The 21,906-nt window shown below is 42.6% G+C and overlaps 1 protein-coding gene across 1 annotated transcript in view; it reads right to left on the bottom strand.

The window, feature by feature from the left end:
- CCDC60 (coiled-coil domain containing 60) overlaps window positions 1–21,456 on the bottom strand; it is a 162,249-nt gene extending 140,793 nt beyond the window's left edge. The window contains exon 1 of the mRNA XM_012756683.3: window positions 20,845–21,456. Coding sequence (XP_012612137.1) covers window positions 20,845–20,928 — 84 coding nt within the window. The 5' untranslated portion in view covers window positions 20,929–21,456. The remainder of the gene's footprint in view (window positions 1–20,844) is intronic.
- Between the last annotated feature and the right edge of the window lie 450 nt (window positions 21,457–21,906).

The following is a 21,906-nucleotide window of genomic DNA, read 5'->3' as shown; positions in this document are numbered from 1 at the left end:
TGAAAGCTCGCAGAGACGTTTTCATTGTTCAGGCAGCGTTCTTTGCTCACTGCTTCCAAGAGAACACAACATTAATTGGCACCTCTATTTATCTTGCTCTGGTTAACTGATGGATCCCTCTGCCCTTTGGTTTGTAAACGCCTCTTGTTGTTTCTCTGATCCTGCTTTCTTGCAGCTCTTGCCTCTGACCACAAAACAAAACACAAGAAAACCCCAAACAACACAAATCAAAATGAAAAACACACAAATGACCTAAGTTTACATTTGTATAATATGATAGCGTGAGGGTAGAATGGATAGGATTTGATCGATTTGGCAGTGAGAAGTGTGTTTAATTTCATTTCTAAGCAATGAACTAAATACAAATGAGGAAATATAGGCATTATGTTAAAGTGTTTCCTTTTCTTGGACATTTATTCATTCAATGAGTAGTTTTTTTTTTTTTTAAGTGTCCATTACTGCCAGGAACATGTTGATCGTTCTTCAATCAGTCCCTGTCTTTCCATCTCCCCTGCAATCAGTCTAACCAGGCTTGGCCTCAGGACAGGGGTGGGAGCATGAGTTTTGAAGCCAGGCAGAGCTGGGTTCAAATCCTACTGTTATCATTAATGGTGTCCCTGGTACATGTTATCTCATCTCCCTGCATCTAGTACTCCCTGTCCACAGATGGAGCTTCATATACTTCCCACAGGTGGTCTGAAGATTAAGTGAAATCATATTTTAAAGAAATGTCTGCCATAACGTCTGCCTCACCATGCGGGTGCTCTGTGATGCACTGATTTCTGTCTGCCTTCCACGGTCCACAGCCCAGAGCCTGCCTCCATCTGCACGGCCTCCAGTTCATTCTTGATTCTCATCTCAGATGCTTCTTCAGGGAGTGCTTCCTGAATTGCTGGACTACAGTAGGTCTTCCTGCTGCTTGCTCCCTGGACAGCCTGTGCTTGCCTTTCTGCAGCACTCATCAGGCTTGAAATGACTTGTCCAACAAGAGTTGCCCCACCAGGCTACAGCTTACACAAAGAGGGAGACCATGCTCTCTCATCAGCGTGAGCATCAATTACAAGATGCACCAGCAAATGACTCATAGCATTTCAGCTTTTCAAAAGGAAGAAAAATTGGAATGGAGCCAGATGTCCATCAGTAGGCGAGTGGATTAAACTCTGGTACATTCATGTGATGGAACACAATTCAGCAATAAAAGGGAGCGAGCTACTGATATGTCCCCAAAAAGTGGATGAGTCTCAAAACGAAACTGGATGCAAGAAGCCAGACACAGAAAAGTACACACTATGTGATTCAATTTATAGGAAGTTTGAAAACAGGCAGAACTAACCTATAGTGATAGAATATGGGTGAGTTGTGGCCTGGGTCTGGGATTAGGAGGAAGAGATTCACTTCAAAGTGGTACGAAGGAGCTTTCTGGGGTGATGGGAATGCTCTATATCTTGTTGGGGTGGTGGTTCCATGGGTGCAAACATTTGTCAAATCTCACTAAACTGCTGACTAAAAATGCGTGTATTTTATTATATGTAAATTGACTCAAAAAGTTGAATAAGAAATTAATGAATAAAACAAAAAGGTGAAAACAATTAAAGAAAGAAGGAAGGAGAGAAGAAAGAAGGACGGAGAGAAGAAAGAAGGGAGGCAAGTGCCCTGGCTTGAAATCCCCCCACATTAAAGCCTGATTTAAATATCTGAGTGGGTTGTAGCAGTTGGTAGAAACCTATTGTTTTCATTTGCAACAACAAGAAAAAAAGATAAATTACAAAGAGATTTTCAATGACACTGGAGAGCTGTGGAAGCAATAAAAGGATTAGATGAACTAAAACTCCAGAGTATGAAGAGTCCTTCTCAGAAATTATGAAAGCCATAAAACAATGGAACGACATCTTTAAAGTGCTAAAAAAAACAACAAAAAAAAACCCACTGCAAACAAACACCAAAAAACAAAAACCTGCCCACTTAACGGTTCTATATCCAATAAAAGTATTCTTCAAAAATGGCAGCAAAATAAAGATATTTTCAGGCATACAAAAGCTGAAGGAATTTCTCACCACCAGCAGACCTGCACTACAAGAAATACTAAAGCAAGCCTCCAGGCTGCAGGAGTTTTATCCCACAGGAAAGAATAAAAAGACCAGAAAGAGCAAAGATATGTGCACATTGATAGAAAACTGGCTGTTTAAAGAAATATTAATAGCTATGGCTTGTGGCTTTCTAATAAATGTAGAAAGAAAGCACCAACTATAATAAAAATAATTGATACGTTTGACCTTATTAAATTTAAAAATTCTGCTCATAGAAGGTACCATTAAAGGAATAAAAAGGAATTGGGTGAATATATATTAATATATACATTTATGTGACAAAGGATTCATATGTAGGATATATAAAGAACCCCTAAAAATCAATAATAAAAGACAATTTTAAGAAGACAGAAGACTCAAACAGGCATTTACAAAAGAAGAAGAATCCAAATGATCCCTAATCTTATGAAAAGACGTTCAACATCATTTCTCATCAGGGAAAATCAAATTAAAACCACTTATGTGCACATATGGTAGTAACATTCATTGGATGTTGGGCAAGTGGGAGGAGGGGATGGATATATTCAAACCTAATGGATGCGGTGCGCATCGTCTGGGGAATGAGCATGCTTGTAGCTCTGACTTGGGCAGGGCAAAGGCAATATATGTAACCTAAACATTGTACCCCCGTAATATTCCGAAATTAGAAAACAAACAAACAAAAAACCATTATGAGGTATCAGTACACATTCACCAGAGTGGCTAAAATTAAAAGGACTAAATTTTGATGAGGATGTGGAGCTACTGGCACTCTTTATACATGGGTGACCCCTTGGAACCCTGGCAGGTTAAGTAAAATAAGCCAAGCACAGAAAGACAAATATTGCATGTACTCATATATGGGAACTAAAAAAGTTGATCTCATAGATATATAGAATAGATTGATAGTTACCAGAGGCAGGGAAGGATGTGTGTGTGTGTGTGTGTGTGTGTTTGTGTGTGTGTGTGTGTGTGTGTGTGTGTAGAAGAAATAGTTCTAATGTTTGATAGCAGAGTAGGGTGACAACAGTTAATAACAATGTATTATACATTTAAAAATAGCCAGAAGTGAGGACTTTAAACATTCTCAACACATTAAAATGATAAATCCTTGTGGTGATGGATAATCTAAATACTCTGACTTGATCATTACACATTCTATGCATGTAACAAAATACCATATGTACCCCATAAGTATGTACAAATATTATGTATCAATAAAAAAGTCCCACCTCTTAATACTGTTACAATACTGTCCATTTAATTTCAGCAATTAAATTTCAACATGAGTTTGGGAGAGGACAAACATTCAAACAATAGCACTGGCAAGGCTCTGTGTCTTGATTTTGGTGAAGAGGTTGCAAGGATCTTTGCACTGTGTAAAAAATTCATAAAACTGTGCACTTATATTTATGTTCTTTTCTCTATGTATATTATACTTCAATAAAATTGTTCTTAGTTTTTAAAAGCATTTGGGTGAGAATAAGATAATTTGGAAAAAAATCTACTAGAGGAAAAGAACTTCAGAACACACAGTTAAATGCAAGACATTGCAAAATTGGCCCTGACACAAGATATTGCAACTATGAAAGGCCAATTCTTCAGGCCTTTGTTACAAACCCAAAGTGAAGCATCTGATATATTTCTCATTTGCATTGCCAGGAATTTAATCTCTGAACAAACACAGGAATAAAATGAAAAATGGACCAGGACCTAATAAAGGAATAAAACTTGATGGAAACTTTGGGGAAAGTTGACCACACTATCCATATGTGGGACTTGGTATTGTATTGGGAAAGAAGAAAATTCTGGTCACATTTTACACCAGACTTTAGAGGGAAATGGTCTAAAAATCTGGTAAAAGATTTACATGAGTTCATGACCAAAGTCTCTAGAAAGAAATATGACATTAGATAGGTGAGGGACTGTAGAAAATGAAATGAATATGAATGAATGAATATGAATATGAATGAAATGAAATGAACAACTGTGTGTAGGTCTAATAACAAAGCAAGGGGCATCTTTGTAGGAAATCTTGATTTCTATGGAACACCTGAGCTTGGATATTCAAAGAGATTTCACCTAAGATGGCTGGGAGAGCATCTCCCAGAAGTAAATGGACCTCTAGAATATTTTGGAATTATCCAGAAAAACTAAAGTCAAGAATGAGTGAAAATTTTTTTAAGAAAATACTTTAAAAATAGGATTTATATTGTTCAGAGTAAGTAGATGTGCAAGGAGTTCCACTATTTGGCGAAGATGTAGTAATTTACCCAACAAATATTGTGTTTCTTCTGTGAGTCTTAACTGGAACCTAATAGATGTGCTGCAAATAGTTGTTGAATGAACAAATAAATTCAAAGATCATTTATGGTGGTTCTTGCTCCAGTGGACCTGCTGTGGGTCGTGACACAGACATGTCAGCAGGTGCATGATGAAGGCCAGGACTGTGGAACTCCACAGAGTTTGGGAGGAAGGAGACAGGGAGACAAAGAGTCAGAGAAAGCTTCTTGAAGGGAAGAACTTCCTAATGTGTCTTGTTTTAATGAGCCCGGAATATGTGCCTGACCTCAAGTAAATATTCTTATCGACAAATAGGAAGATAATATAGAAGATCAGAGACCACGTCTAAGTCCTATCCCACCTCTGGCCAGCCCTCTCTCAGAGAGACCTGGATACCCTGGTTACCCAAGTTATAAAACTTCTAAAAAGTAGGCAGTATCCTTATCCCCATTTTGCAGATAACTAACTGAGGCTTGGAGTGAGAAGTGATTTGCCCAAGGGCCATATGGGTGGGAAATGGCAGAGGCAGGGCTTGTACTAGGCCAGATACCCTGATGCTCTTCAAGGTTTTTCCATGACTCGATGGTCCTGAGAAACTCTTAAGTTTTAACTGGTGGAATTCGTTGGTTTGGATTGTTCAGTCCCTTTCACTTGAGAGAGAAATTCTTTGGCTTGGTGTCTGTTGTCCTGAATTCCACCTCCACTTGAACACAAAGACAATGTGTGACCTGATGCAGGTCAAACCAGCGGCCGAGGCACTTAGGTAAATTCACGCTTCCACACAGCTGCATGTTTTCTGGGTTGAAACTGCTGGGCCTTTGTGGCATTTGCTATTTTTTATTTTTGAGCCAATAATATGCTTTGTTGAGAACCAGGCTTTGTAAAACGAAGAAATTATCTACAAGAACATTCTGTGGTCTGCATTAATGAGTTGTAACTTGATATCGAGTTATCAAAACAAACCCACGTCCCATTTGCCTCAAGCCTTGTGCTCTGTGTTGTAGCTGGAAAGAAAGCCTTGCTTTTCTTTGTTACAGCAGAAAGGCAAACCTTCAGAAAAATGGCGATTTATGCTGCAAAAAGCCTGACAGACCCTTAAATGAAACCGCATGAATTGTGGTCCTGTCATTTACAGCAGGAGACACCCTCATGATTTTCTGCTTTGGGTTTAAAACATTACCTGGGCCACTCTGTTATCAGTCTTATCTAATGATCTATTTACCTAAAGTACACAATTACAGACAAGCTCTGACTAAATCTGGGGCAGACAAAAGAACATTAACGAAAGGGGGAGTCTGTCTGAAAGGCTGCCTTCCCTTGGTGTCCAAATGGACAGGCTGTCTAGGGTTTTTCTTTTCACATTTTAAACAGATGAAATTATTACAATAATTTAAATAGTTAAAGGGAAGCATAGGAAGAACTAACAAATACCATTAAATATCATTAGGTGTCATGATAGGGGAAAGAGAGAGAGACAGAGAGAGAGAGAGAGAGAGAGAGAGAGAGATTGAGATTGATTTAGAGGTTGGTTTAATGCTTCCAATCCTTCGTTGAAATAAAAACTACCTCCTGGGGAGTGATTATTATCTGATTTCCCCCTGAATCCAGGCTGGCTGCTTAGGGGACATGTGACCTCTGACCCACATCGCCAGCCCCTTCCTTAAGGCCCCTACCATGGATTAAATTAAAGCCCTTCAAGTACTAAAAGAAATTATTTTCCTTCATGGGCAGACAAAGAACAATAGGGTTTGGCTTCCTTTCAAGTCAATTTGCAGGAGTACCATGTTCTAATATTGAAAAAAAAAAAAAACAAAAAAAAAAAAAAAAGGAAGAAAAGGGACACTTTGTTTTGTGGGTAACCATTCGATGGCTATATCTGATGTGGACAGCGTGGGCATCGTGACATCCGCCCCTAGAATGCTCCTGTAACTTCCCTAATGGGCTCGAAGAGGCTTTGGCAACAAGGAGGGCTCTTCTGGGCTGGATGAGGGTGGTCTGGAACTGAATTTGGAGAAACTCGAGAATGAAACTAAGTCGCCATCCCAGCAAATATTTGCAGCTCTGGGCCTCCTGCAGAGGGAAAAATTGGGACTTTGGTGCCAGACTGGCTTGACTTTGAGTGTTGGCTTCTCCACCCATTAGCAGTGTGACATCACACAAGTCACTTTTTAGCTCAGCCTCAGTTTTCTTGCCTGTAAAATGGAGGTGATAACACCTTTCTCACAGAGTTGTTATAGAGCCTCAAGATGGTGTTGGTAAGTCACCTGGCACATAGTGAACCCTTAGTAAACGGTAGGATAACAGGATGGACTAACAGGTAGGATAGTATAGACTGAGGGGCCACAGGCATCAGACTCCACATTAAAGTGAGAAAGACCACCTTGAAGGAATCTTCCAGGTAGCTACAGAAGAGTGGATCTCTCAATTCTCATTCACTTTAAGAATATAAAAATAAAGGGTGGATAGGGAGAAAGGGATTTGTGAAGCAATTTCCAACAACAGCTCTATGATGCTTTGAATCCTGACCCCAAAGGGAGGGGATGCTTTATCCTTCACCTTAAAATGAATGAGGGAGAGACAACTGTAGATTGCTTAAGAGCCTAAGATGAGACCCCTGCAGCTAAGGCAGGCATCCTCAAACTACGGCCCGAGGGCCATATGCAGATGTTTTTCCCTGTTTGTTTTTTTACTTCAAAATAAGATATGTGCAGTGTGCATAGGAATTTGTTCATAGTTTTTATTTAAACTATAAGTCCGGCCCTCCAACGGCCTGAGGGACAGTGAACTGGCCCCGTTTAAAAAGTTTGAGGACCCTTGAGCTAAAGGACTGGTGGGCTCTGACACCCTCCTGGAAAATCCAGATGACAGAGGCAGTCTTGGGAGGGCTTCTGGGGCAAGGCAGAGAGAGCAGCCATGTCAGGAAGTGGCGCTTGCCTTCAACAGTGTGTCAAGGGTGTGTGAAACCTGGGGTTTTTCTTTTCACATTTTAAACAGATGAAATTATTATGTGCCCCATGTGTGACACTGGGGCAGGAACAGTGACCTGGGATCCTGACCACAATGCCCTCCCCCTGTTCCCCACAAGGGATAGGAGACTCCCATATTTTCAGTCTGGAAGGGGCGGGCAGAACCAGGATCCGAGAGGCTTGCACAGCTGGTAGAAAATGTGTAGAGAGAGAGCTGAGATCAGAGCGCTGCAGTAGAGAACTCTGAGAGCCAACAGAAGTGCCTACGGGAGAGAGAACAAGCCAGCTTTAGGCACCTGCTGGACTCAGGGAGAACAGAGCCTTCTTATGACATTGCCAACAAGGGCTTTCCTGTGTCCCCCATTTTCTCTTCCAGACAGTACAATTAGACAGCAAAGAAGAGCAGGGGATCTCCGTGGTTAAAGGAAGGGGCACCCTCCACACCTCCCTCCTGGGGGGACCACCTGAACCGCCCTAACAGGGAGGAGAGGGAGACTACTTTTCTCCCTGAGGGAAGGTTGGTGTCGCTTAATACCCTGAATTGGTGCTTTTGGTTTCTGAATCACAAAACTGCATTTTGTGACTTCAAGAGATTGTGAGACTGACTGTCACCCAAGGGTGAGCAGGAAGTGGGACTGGGTATACCGTTTCTATGTAGGATCCATGCAGAAAAGAGCTTCCCCCAATGAAAATATTTGAAAGGACAAATGAGAGGCAAACATCAAGTTGTGTTTTTGTTAGATCCCAGGCTTCGTCTAATGAACAGGTTACATTTGTGATTACTGACATTACAAAACACAGGATGGAGACAGGATGGGGGGGTCTTGAAAAGTCTGGCGTAGAATGAGAATCCTGTCAGTTCTGGGGTGAGTAGGATATCCTTGAAACACACCCTGTACTTTGACCTTGGTGAGTAAAGATGAAGCAGAAGTGAATAGCTTATCCGGGGCAGTCAGATCTTCTCTACCTCCCAAAGCTCCTCCGAGTGGGTAGTTTTCCTTCCTTCTGTTTTTTTGAGAGTGGGGACATTACTATTTTCCTCTCAACCCCCTCCCCCTGAAAAGGTTAGGCTTACCTTGTTGAGTAATATAGAAAAATGATTAAGAATGAGGACTTTTACTGATGGAAAATGTCTGAGAAAAAAAAAAATGAGGACTTTGTAGTATGGCCCAACTTGGGTTCAAATGCTGCATTGTCCACTAACTAGCCACGTGACTCTTGTCAACTCATTTAACCTCAGTTTCCTCAACTGTAATATGGGATTAATAATGCCTATGTCTTTGCATTGTAGAGTGCATGGGATTGAATAACTCACGTAAGGGGTTAGCATGACACATGACACATAGTAAATACTCAACCAATGACATCAGCTATTTCTATGATTACTATCATAACTGTATAATTTACTGCTTACTTGTTTTTAAAATATCAGCATCGCTTTCAACCTCATGGAGGATACAAAAACATGCCTTACTTTGCTCTCCCCAGGACATCTTTGAGAGAATGACAATTCATTAGGAGATAGGTTTTATCCCCCCAATACTATGCTGTCTTTCACTGGGTAAAAAAATCCAATGTTGGCATTACACACAACAGAACATGGAAGTGGTTGAGGTGTACATGAAGCACCAAAAAGTGGAATAACACAAATCATAAATCATCGTAACAAATCAGTTATTATTTTGGACTTAGTCTTGAGGCACATTATCTTGAATCTTCACAAGATTCAATTACAGGTGAGAAAACTCAGCACCAGAGAGGGGAAGCAGATAGCCTGAGGTCACAGAGCAGGTAAGCAACATTAGAAACAGGATGAAAAACCTAGAATGATCCCATGACCCAGATGCTAGGTCAGTCAGCCCTGGCTATAGTTTATCTGCTCAGTGAAGGAATCTTAAGAATTGTGCTTTTACTAGGGCAGTTTAAAGCTCAGGCCATGGAGCACAAGGAAAAGGGGACAGGGAGAGTTATTTGTTGGTTTGGGGCAGGGACAGGAAAGGCGAGGAGGCTGGTTAGGGTTAAAGAAGCATTCAGGCTGCCCCTTCTGGTTCTCACAGACCCTGCAGAATGCTTCTGACCCCTACCATTCTTCCATTCCCTGTGAGGATGCCATGGCCATGGTCTCTCAAATCCCCTGGTACCTGCCAACAAGCATTGCTTCCTGAGTTTTTGAGAAGCCTCTTTTAAAGGGTCTAAAAATATCAAAGATGCTGTTTGATTAGTAGAGGATGGGATCAGCTAACAAGTAACAGCAGCGAAGGCGACAGTCATGTGCTAATTGCCTTTGGGGCATTTTCTTCAAGGGCTCTTAGAAATGCAACATTTTAGTCACGTTATCCCTTTGGCTGCCTTTTTCTGAATGCATAAAAATGAGCAGCATAAGAATCGTCATCTCTGGAAATGTCAGTATTTAAATGTTTTAATTCTTGATATTTGGGAGCCATTGGCTTCGATCCCTAAGAGGAAATATTAAGAGATAACATTTAACAAGCATTTACTATGTGTCTGGAGCTATCCTTGATCCTCCCAACAACCTGATGAGTCAGGAACTGTTATTATTTCCATACGGGAAGATAAAGAAACTGAGACACAGCGAGTCACCTGCCCAAGGTCACATAGCAAGTATTAGGATGGGGTCCATATTTATGGAGTACCCAGTGTATACTGGGGTTACACTGCAAATAAAACATGCGTGGCCCTTGTCCAAGTGGAATTTCTGGTTGCCTGAGGGGTGTGTTGCCTCCCTCAGTATGTGGAGCTATCCTTGGTTCTGAGAACAGAGACTAGAGAATATTGAACATTTTCCCAGTGCCAGCTTCTGTGCTGAGCTCTGAGATCGTAAGCAATGCATGGTTGCCTTCCTCAAGGAGCTCCAAGTCTAGCAGCAAGATCAGGCAAATAAACAGGCAATTATGAAGCAGGGTATTTTTTTTTTTTTTGTAGAGAATAAAACAACATCAGCAGGTCAGAGCTTGGATTCTGAGTGAATCTTTAACGCGATATTTACCCAAATTATTCAACACAATTAAGCTGTTTACGATTATCAACATCTCAGCCACACACACCTCAGAACCTCATTCCTCATTAGCTAGACCTGTCTTCCTCTTCATTTTATCTAGCAGGTCTTGGCAGTGTATTGACCCAGGATCAAAATATGCCTTTCTTAGAAATGTGACTCTAATTAGAAATGGCTTATAAATCTTCATTGAAATGAGCATTATTTAGAAAGAGGTGTCTAAGCCACATTTCTTTTTTTTTTTTTTTACTCTTCCTTTCCCTATCCTTCTCTGTGTTTTTCTGCCAGAAACTTGCTAGCATATTTTAGCAAAAGCTCAAGAAAATGCAAATGTCCTTGTCTGTGGTCACGGCATAGTCACATTCTTGCTTGCATTGCCTACAGATAAAATTGGCACTTTCCTTTTCCCACCAGAAACTTTCTGAGTGTATTCTTTAAAAATTGCATCTACAGATGCCCTTTTTAGAGAGGTACTTGCCACGTCTTACTGCAGCCTTCCAGCCTCATCTTAAGAGCCCAGGCTTTCTGGGGTTATTTCGTCCTGGATTCAAATCCCAACTCTGGTGCCTTTATCTGGTGTCTCTGAGTAGGTCGCAAAACCTGTCCAAGCTCCACTTTCCTCATTTCTACAAATAGAAGTTATAATAGAACCCACCCCACAAGATTGAGGAGTTAATTTTAATAATATATGCAAAGTATTTGGTGCATAATAGATGCTCAATAAGTAGTAGCCATTATTTTGCTCTCTAGAGCTACATGGCAACAAGGGAGCCCAGACATTTCCAGGTTAGATTCCCCACCTCTGCACATGAAGATGAAGAAACCAAAGAGGTTAAGGTGTTTGTCCAAAGTCTCTCAGGTAGTGAGAGAGCTGGGAGCCAGGCTTCCTAATTCCAGGCAAGGGCTATGCCTGCTCCACCACCATTTGAGGCTCTGAAAATATTCTGTCCTGGAAAACCAATAAGGATCTGGCTAATTGAGGGGAGGTATTGAGGGGTTGCTCCAAACTATCCCATTCCTACATTCCACTTAAACTGCAGGTTCCTCTTTCTTTCACAAGCAGGGTTGGTTTGGCTTTAATGCTAACTAATGGCTGCCTATGAAACAAGAGAGCCCTAGGAAGATCATTCTGCTCCTCCAAGTTTTAAATACACATCAACCATGTGGCAGGTCATGCAGGATACTGCGGTTCTAGCAACAGAAAAGCTGACACATTTCTTGCTCTTGAGGAGTTGGGTTGGGAGGTGGTGGTCAGGGAAAGCTTCTCGAAAGAAATGATGCTTAGGCTGATGCTTAACCAGTTTGGCTCCTGAGTAGTGACCAAGTGATGAGAGATGAAGCTGGAGAATCTGGCATGGTCTGGATCATGCAGAGACTTTTAAACCTCATTAGAGATATTCACATTCATTTTGAGGGCAATGGAAGTCCACTGAATTGTTTTTACCAATGGAATGACAATGAACTTGCACTGAAAGAGAATGGGTCAGGTGGAAGGTAGAGAGTATGGTAGTTGGGGGCTGATGGAATGGTCCAAGCAAGAGATGATGGTGGTATATGGGACCAGGTAGTGACCCTGGGGAAGGAGGTGGTGTCTGTAGACCACCTACCCTATGGCAGTTGATTGGACACAGGCGTGATGGAGAAGGAGAGATCAGAGATGAAGCTTGGGTTTATACCTGAACAATTGGGTACATGATGGCATCATTTATTTTGATGGGAAAGGTTCCACCATCAGATAAGCATTCACCTGGGGAAAGGTATTCAGGACGTTAGTAGTCCTCTGCTAGTGGTTCTCAATGAGGGATGATTTTGCCCTCTGAGAACATTCGGCAATATCGAGACATTTTTGGTTGTCACAACTAGGGTATTACTACTGGCATCTAAAGGGTAGAGGACAGGGATGCTACTCCATATCCTACCATGCATAGGACAGGAAAGTCTACTGGCCCAAAGTGTCAATAGTTCCAGGTTTGGGAAACTCAGCTCTGTTGAAATTTAAAACCTAGAAAGAAGTTACATATTAAACCTTTCCAATTATTTAAAGCTTTAGTAGGAATTCATGGAACAAATTCTTCCCTACTTTGACAACCCTTTAAGAGGGAAACTTGGGTAACTTTGTGATGCAGAAAGAGCATATGAAAAGATTGATCTCCCAGAGCTCTGTGGAGGAGGATTTTGTCAGACAGGATACCAAGAAAGAACTTGTTCCTTGTGGGAGAATGATAATACAACCCCATAGAAAATGAGTTCTAGGCCAGGTGTGCTGGCTTACACCTGTAATCCCAGCACTTTGGGAGACCAAGGTGGGAGGCTTGCTTGAGGCTAGCAGTTCAAGACCAACCTGGACAACATAACAAAATCCTGTCTGTAAAAAAAAAATACAAAAATTAGCTAGGTGTGGTAGTGCACACCTGTAGTCCCAGTTACTTGGGAGGCTGAGGCAGGAGGATTGCTTAAGCCCAGGAGTCAGAGGCTGCAGTGACCTATGATGACACCACCACACTCTAGCCTGGGCAATAGAGCAAGACCCAGTCTCAAAAAAAATTGAGTTCTAGCTTTGGCTTAGTGTCTTGGACCACTCCAAGCCCATATACAGCCAACATTCAAGATTCAGATCAGATGGCTTCACAGTACATCTCTTCCCATGATAGACCTTGTTTCTACCTCCAACCTCATATATATATATATATATATATATATATATATATATATATATATATATATATATATATATATAGCCTTTCTTTACAAATTTTCTCTCCAACAGAACTATGGGTTCCTTGGGAGAAGACCACAGTTCTGATTCATTTTAGTGGCCTCAAAACTTCTGTCACATGGCAGGTATTCAATACACACCTCAAAAGATAACCCTGACCATATGCCAGGTTACAATGCAGGCGTATTCTCTGTCCTTTCTGCCACCGAACTATAGCCCACCATGAAACCCCTAACAATGCTGAACCTATCCCAGAAACCATCCCACCTGTATAATCTTCCCACTTTGTGAAACCCAGAAACCTGGAGTCACTTCCGGGCTTGCAAGCAGATCACCAGACACAGCTAACTTTCAAGTTATTAAATAAAATTACTGATTGCATAAATTCCAATTTAGGCAGAAATACATTAGATCGAAATTGAGCCCCGCAAGAAATTTTCTCAGCAGAGTTTGAAAACAGGAATTTAGAAGGGAAAATGCCACAATCTTGTGATAGAAAGTATCCCATTACCGACGATTATGATTTTGAATTTAGCTGTCAGAAAGATCTCGGGAAAAAAATATGTTGGTTTTATTCCGTTCAAGGAAGGTTTAATTGGCTTCTGTTAGATTTTATGTAAGTGCTACTTGCCACTGAACCCCAGATGAATTTTTGCAGCGTTTGAATTTAACAGCTGATGGCTGAGTCTCTGGAGGCTGTGGGGGGTGTTGAAAGGGAGTCAAGAATAGGTCTCTTTCCACAGTTGTGCGAAGGTTTATCTGACCCGAATTTCCTCAAGCCCTGCCAAACAATGCAAACGGATGGGAAGCATAGGAATAAAGACGGCGTATGTAACACAGGTTCAGAACCCTCCTCGTGTTGTTCCATATCCTTTTTGGAGTATTCAGAGTGGTGTCCCACGTAACTGTCTTCATTCGCTTCTGTATCCCTCCACCTACGACCATGCTTGGCCCATACTTGGACTCAGTGAATATTGGGTGAATGAGGGAATGTTCCCATTTGGGAAGTCTACTCTGCCCCTGGCCCCCACAGTCCGCTGATGGGCTTCGTAAGGCAACGCTATGGACAAATGCCCTTGAGGTCCCTGAGCAGTTGTGTAGGGTAGGGGGAATAGAGTTGTCTATTTTGGGGGGTTACTCAGTGTGTGGCTTAGGACCCCCAATATTTGAGTTTTTGCAAAATCATTTGTGCAAGTCACTGCTAAATAGTCAATTGAATACTCATCTCTGACTACCTCTCCTTCGTCCCTGCTTTCTGTACTCATGCTAAATACACACTTTCCCAGCTATTCTTGCAGCTAGAAGAGGCAGGTGACACTATCCTGACAAATGAGACGTAGGAGGAAATATGCTAGGGAGGTTCCTGGAATCTGTGCCTCACAAAAGGGACACATACAGTTCTTACTCTCCACTTTCTTCTCTTTCTGCTGGAATATGGCTGTGATGCCTGGAGCTGGGGAAGCCATTCTGTGACTATGAGGGAAAAGGCCCTGTCAGCCTGACATTAGTGAGCTCTTGAACCAAGGCTAGCAGCCATCCTCCTGTAGAATTCTCACATGAGAAAAATAAATCTGTATTTGTTTATGCCACTGCTTTTCAGTTTTTCTCTTACTTGCAGCTGAAAAGATCCAAACTAATATACAGTGTTTTCCTTTTATTTATTTTTTGTCTCACCACCTTTTAGTTCTGCCTGGAATTCAAACGTGAGCAATGAGACCAAGCTGAGTATTAAATCTAGGGGGCTTGAGCCATGCTCACCCCCTTTTCTACAACTAAGGTTTTTAACTGGGTTAAGTATTTCTGCCATCAGGATGAACTCTCTCCTGAAAGGTCCCTCATCCTCATGCAGATATACTCCCACACCAATTCTAAAACATAGCTTTAGACCTACATCTTCTACCTTTCAGCGGGGATCTGACCTCACTAATGATGGACCTCACTCTGTGATTTTATAGTTAACACTCGGTTTCCTCTAGGTTTCGTATCTGGGCTGACCACATCTTCAAAATGAGGGCTGCAGCTCTCATGTCTAGCAGAGAAGGGAGAGGAGCACAAGTAATCACCACTTACTGGGATTGACTCTGCACTGGGTATTGTGCTCAGTATTTCACATGTGTTATTTATTTAATCCTTCCGAAACATCAATGAAATAGACCCTATTATTATTATTCAACCCATTGCCCAGAATCTCACACTAGACAGTATCAGAAAAGGGATTTTTTTTTTTTTTGAGACAGAGTCTCGCTTTGTTGCCCAGGCTAGAGTGAGTGCCATGGCATCAGCCTAGCTCACAGCAACCTCAAACTCCTGGGCTCAAGCAATCCTCCTGCCTCAGCCTCCCGAGTAGCTGGGACTACAGGCATGCGCCACCATGCCCGGCTAATTTTTTCTATATATATTAGTTGGCCAATTAATTTTTCTATTTATAGTAGAGACGGGGTCTCGCTCTTGCTCAGGTTGGTTTCGAACTCCTGAACTCAAACGATCCGCCCGGCTCGGCCTCCCAGAGAGCTAGGATTACAGGCGTGAGCCACCGCGCCCGGCCCAGAAAAGGGATTTGAACACACTTTTGCCTGACTTCAAAGGCAGAGCTCCTAACTAGTCACTGAGCTTATTGTCACATCAACGAGACTCCACCCTCCTGGATCCTCCCCCCATCCCATCCTGAGCAGCTGCTTCTTTGCACATGGGACAAAGAGCTTGCTTGGTTTTGTCCAGCGTAAACAGTGCCTATCGCTCTTCCTGTGTCAGGAGGTAATGAACATGCTCCTCCCGCCACATCCTGATTTCCCACACAGGGGAGCCGCCTGTCAAATGGGACGGCAATTAGACACAGCAAGACGCACTAAAGCAAGTATCACCAGTACAAAGCATTTAGGCCATAAAGGAAAAAAGCAAAAAGCAAAACAACAAAAAAATCTTGAATTCTGCAATTATCTCACGCAGTAACAATGTAGCCAGAAGAATCCCTTGGAGAGAGAAAAGAACTCATTGCTGTTTTCCTGGCCTACAACATAAGTGATACTAAAAAACGGAGGTGCAGCCAGCTAGGATTCTTCCAAGAATTGAATCTCAAGTGGTTGTTAGATATTTTATTTTATTTTATGCAGGGTAATCAGTGATTCAGAGAAGGGGGTGTGGTCTCAGTGATTAGAGGCTTAGAGGCCAGAGAGATTGCTCAGGCGTTGAGCTCGCTTCTACCAAAACCTGATAACTCGTCACAGCGGCGCATTTATCTCTTCAGGCCACACTTTGTTCTATCTGGACAGGGAAGAAGATCGTTTCATGTTTGCATTGGAAACATACTGTGCTGGGAGTCAAGGCTTCTCTTGCTGGGGAAAAGCTTTCCAAAATGTGTTGGTTCTCTTTTTTTGATTCCAGGCAGCCCAGCTGGGTGCACTCTGGCCTGGGTGTCCGGGGCTGTCTCTCAGCATAACCGTCCACATCATCCCGTGGGGGTAGTAGGGGTGGAGGCATTCAGGTCCAGGCCCTCCCCATACCTGAGATTCTCTGATTTACCCTCTTTTCCCCACACCTGCCAACTCACCTCTCAGCAGACAGCGAGACCTTGGAGCTCTTCAAGCCTCAGTTTACCCAGGTACAAAAGGGCGTTAACAACACCTCTATCACAAAGTTGTTGAAAGGATTAAACATCCCCAGGAGGATGGCTAACATTTAATGGTATCTACCCTGTGCCAGGCTCTGTTCTAAGAGCTTCCTTTACCCATATTAACTCATCGAATTCCCACAACAACCCTATACGGGGGAGCATTTTTAGGTGTTATTTCACTTATTCTAAGACACGCCTTTTATTTCTGCATTTTAAACACCTCTGAAACTGGGACACATCTTATGATTGAAAGCAAATAATGGCTTAATTCATAGGGTTTTCTTTCTTAATGGCACAAGAAAATTATGAAGATGACGTACCTTAAAATGAAAGGCTACGTGGATCAGATAAAATGTGACACAACTGTCTCACAGAGCAGAGAACAGAGGCATGGATAGGGACTGATTTGCCCAAGGTCACACAACCTAGTGAGTGGCAGAATGGGGGGTTCAAACCCACATAGATTGCTGAGGAATCTGCTCTTTTCATCATTAAGCTAGGATATGAGCAAAACACCCAGAATGGTTCCTACAAGTGTCAGTGTCTGCCCAAATTAAGGATGCTTCTTTTCTCACTGGTTTTTTTTTTAAATGACAGCAAGGTGTAAACTTCAGGCACCAAGAGACAGAGCTTCTATAAAGGATTTCAAACCTTTCTAGTTTTTGCCAAATGCTATTTCTGCATTCCCATTCTACAGCATGGAGGGGGGGTTATAAGCACCTCTCTTTTTTAGCCTTTTCCATGGCAGAAATTGCAGGTCTGTGGTAATCCCACACACAACATGCTTTTTCCCTCCCCCATGTCTAATCTCATTAGTCTTCTTTTGCTTCCTTGGGGAACAAAGGAAAAAGGGACTCCCTAAACAGATTAGGAAGCCCAACATAAGGGCAAGCTAGAAGGTTTTTTCAACAAAAGACCTTCAAACAGAGGATTTGCATATGTTATTTATATTCCCTCAATTGAGGAAAAAGAAAAAAAACAACAACAACACATGGAGATGCCGTCCAAGACAGGTGCCAGTTTAACATTGGTTATAATACAGCAGCCACCATGCATGGGAGAAGGGGAAATGGCTGGTTTTGGAGAGCTTTGGTACCCTTGTGGGTTTTTTCCTAAGAGTTGTCCATTACACTAACATGCAGTGGATTCTTAGCATTGCAGCCCAGGGCATCCACACCTGCTTCCCCTGAGATGCCAGATAACTCCTTGCATCACTCCTCATGGGACACTTAACTGGCTGCCCGGCATTTTGTTTTTCTGTTTTCATGTGTCACTCCCTCTCTTCCTCCAAACAAACCTGGAAACCATCTGAAACCAGTGATAGTGACTTGCACCTTCTTTTCTGTAGCCCCTGTGACACTGAACAGGACAACTACTTATCATGGCTCGATTAGCATGGTGGGATAGAGAGGGCTTGAATTCTGGAGCCAGACAGATCCAAGTTCCAAGTTCAAATCCCACCTCTGCTCCTTGCCAGCTGGGTGTCTTTGGGTAAGAGACCTGTCCTTTCTGAGCCTCCCTGTTACCATCTATCTCATGAGGAGGTCATAGTTCATACCTTGAAGGGTTGTAGAAGATTCTGAAATATCACATTTTTTCATGAAGAATTTTTAGCTCAGAACGTGGCACGTGGTGAATACGCAATGCATACCAACTGTCCTCATCATCATCACGATTGCAGTTATTAGCTTGATTTACCCCAGACATCAGTCCTAATCTCTACATATTTTTTGTGCCTTGACACTCTCTAGTTAGTTTATGTTGTGCTAATTAATGCTTTACTGTAGCTCTACAAACTTGAAATTCCTAATGGCACGATCCTTTGCACGTGAGCTAAAGACACTCTAGAGTCTTCATTATTTCCTAGAAAGTGGGAGGGGGCAGAAGGACTTTCATAAAGATTTTGTACCTGAGATCTTAGTCTACCCAACGATTCCCTGGAAACCTGCTTCCCATTCCTGACTTCCTTACGTTCCACTAACCTCCTCCCAAGAAAGAAGTGATCATTCTAACCTCTGTATCTTTCTCTACTCTCTTCATCTCTGTATGAATGCCAGGAGGAAAACCCTATTGCATTTCCTTGAGTACATGTCTTCATTCCTCCCCAAATTCAACACACCCACGCATGTGTACACACAAGTCTGAGTTAGCTGTCCCTTTTCTTGCTCCTACAACAGCCTATGCTACTTACGTAGCAGATCATTAATCACCCCACATTGTAATGATGTTTCTTATCTCTTTCACTCACCGTCTCAAACATATACACTATAGATTATGAGATTTTTGAAGGCGAGTCTCATTTTTTATAAGAGCAACTGTTTCGCACGCAACAGAAATTCCATAAATCCGTGCTACATAAATGAAATACCAATATAACTAAAATCTGGGGTATTCCTACTACGTGTCAGGAACTGTGCTAGGAGCTTTCGGCATACCTCTACTCGTTTAATGCTCATGGCAATCCCGTGAGGAGGTGATATCCCCATTTTACAGATGGTGACACTGATGAAGAGAAGTTCTGCAACTTGCCCAAGGCCACAGGGATGCTAAGAGGCAGATCCAAACCCAGGCTGTTTGTGTCCTCTGCCCCGGCTCTGAGGCTCACCTTCGCTGCTGAAATGTCTGTCTTCCTTCTCATTCTTTTTCCATTCTCTTTCCCTCACCTGCTATGCTGGGAAATTCAGCCCCAGAAGGAGCTGCTCTAGATCAAACACACTTTGGGGCTGCATTTTGAGATGAAAGGAAATTCGGGAAGGCTGTATCTTGCAGAGTGACCTTACTAAGTGGGCTGAGCAATGAGGGATGCAAAGAGATGTGTTAAGCCTTGGAGAAGAGCAGCTTAGGAACATTTTGGACACACATGTAAAACACTGGTGAGTTTCAAGCTCCACTTCAGGTACTGATGCCCCTACTCTGGAGGTCTTCCTTCCTGGGGCATGTCTGTGAGCCACAAGGTGTGCCACTGTGGGTGGACTGGCATTGCCCCCTCACACTGCTTACCTCAGGAAATCCAAACAACATAGGGGTTTGAGAGTACAATAACAAAGACACACTTATACCATGTTTCCCCGAAAATAAGACATGTTCTTATATTTATTTTTCCTTAAGAAGACACCCTAGGGCTTATTTTCAGGGATGTGGTGTTGTTTTTTTTAAGTACGGTACAACAATCTACATTTATTCAAATATAGTTAAGTCGTCTTCTTCTGGAACATCATCATAACTCTCCAAAACCCGAATTCCATCCTGAATTTCTTGGAACTCTATTTCCTTTGGAACCATTGGCTCCAATCTCTCATGTCGAGCAATAGAGCTCTCATGGGGCAGATGAGAAGGGCTGCTTATCTTCTTTACTGCTTCGCCATGAAATGCGTGGGTTGTGCAGATGCGCTGCGTAGCCACACCCATCACTAGGTCTTATTTTCAGGCTAGGGCTTCTATTGCACTAATGCTTAGAAATCCTGCTAGGGCTTATTTTATGGATAAGTCTTATTTTTGGGGAAACATGGTAATTATGCCTACCCAGGTATGATCATTTAAAAACAGAAACCCTTGACTCCAGTCACTCAGTACATACCAATTTTTCTTTGTTTTTCAAATCAACCACACTGTTTCAAGTCCCATATACACATTATCAAGTGTTAGCATCACACTGGGAAATTTCCATATCTTACTCTGTTTAGTCCTCACACTGTTTCTGCCTAGTTGATGTTCCTCTTCTAATTTCACAGACACAGAATTAAAGGCTCAGGAATGCTAAACCACCTGTCTAACATCCCATATCTGGTGAGTAGCAAATCCAGTCTTCAGATCCCTAAGTTTGACACCGTGCAGCCCCTCCACAAAGAGAGAGGTTGTGCATGTTCTCTGAGCCCCATGGAGCTCTGAAAATAAGTTCTGCGGCAGCAAATCTATAATCCATCCCATTTTATTTCCTGATACTCTACAGTGTCACTGCTGATTTATTCCATAATTTTGGAATTACTGGCTGATGGGATGGCCCAGCTCACTGTTCTGGTTCGTGTTTTCATTCTTTAAGAGAAACCATTGATAGCAACAGGGATGTGTCGTGACAATTTATACCATGACCCTTCTCCCTTCCCCTCTCCCTTGTTGGTCCAGAGGCTAATTGCTGTTCCGCTTGTTCTTGAAAACATGACCGGTTTCGGCAAAGAGGGGAGACTTACCTGAATCCCATTCTCTGGGACATGAGGGGACCAGACAGTGTTGGGGAAACTCTGCAGCTTCTTGGTGGCTGGTACCTTGGTCATCTTAAAAATCCTTCAGGCTTTTAGCCTGTGTCTCTCAGGGGAGGTTTTTTTTTTTTTTTTTTTTTTTTCTTCAGAATCTTCTACTTTGGCAGCCACTGGTGTGAAAGTTTCCGGTAATCTCTCCCTGATTTTCAAGTCCCAATGACATGGACTCCAAAGGCGTTTCTGTTTGGGGAGTAATGGGGAAAGCAAGTCACCTAAGTGCCCCACAGACAACAGAAGGAAGTCCGGATAAGGCGGAATCAGGCAAGCCTGGGATTTTTTACTTTTTTGGAAAGTTACAAACTTTTATGAGCTTTCCCCTTCTTCGGAAGGGATATCTTTCTCTTCTATTTCAAAATGAAATATGAACTAAAAAAATAAAACTCCAGTGACAAAGTGTAAGGGGGGCCCCATGGAGGGGCCCTGAGATCCCATCCTCCAAGAGCTCCCTCTGGAACTACAGCGGCCCCAGCGGGGGTTTAGCCGGGCCCAGACAGGGAAGGTAAGCGGCCTCTAACTGCAAGGAGAGGGCCCTAGGGGTTGCCTAGCAACGGGACGCCGAGGAGGCCGTCCTGATTGGCTGGGATTGGTGGGGGCGGGGTCGCGAACTCCGCTCTGCTGCTGGGAGGTAGGCTCTGAGCTGGTGGCTGGCAGGAGAGCGGACATTCCCCAAATTCTGGTTTCTACGCTCAGGACTGATGACCCCCCACCCCTTCTCCCTGCCTAACTACAAGCGACTCCTTCCTTTCAAACTCTGCTCTGTGCTACCGATAACTCACTAGTGATTTCTTGTGCTTTGGGGTGGGTGGCCTTTAGCCCTGCAATTCTTAAACTGAGATCCCTACTTTCCCCCTTTTTCCACCTGACAAACTCCTACTCATCCTTCAAAGTCCATATATAGATATATGTATGCGCACATATAGATAAATATACACACACAAATATACACAGATATATATATGTGTGTGTATATGTATGACATTTATTGGATGCTTA

Source organism: Microcebus murinus, chromosome 22, assembly GCF_040939455.1.
Source record: "Microcebus murinus isolate Inina chromosome 22, M.murinus_Inina_mat1.0, whole genome shotgun sequence".
In the NCBI taxonomy this organism is placed as follows: Eukaryota; Metazoa; Chordata; class Mammalia; order Primates; family Cheirogaleidae; genus Microcebus; species Microcebus murinus.
This window is presented reverse-complemented; position numbering and strand designations above follow the sequence as displayed.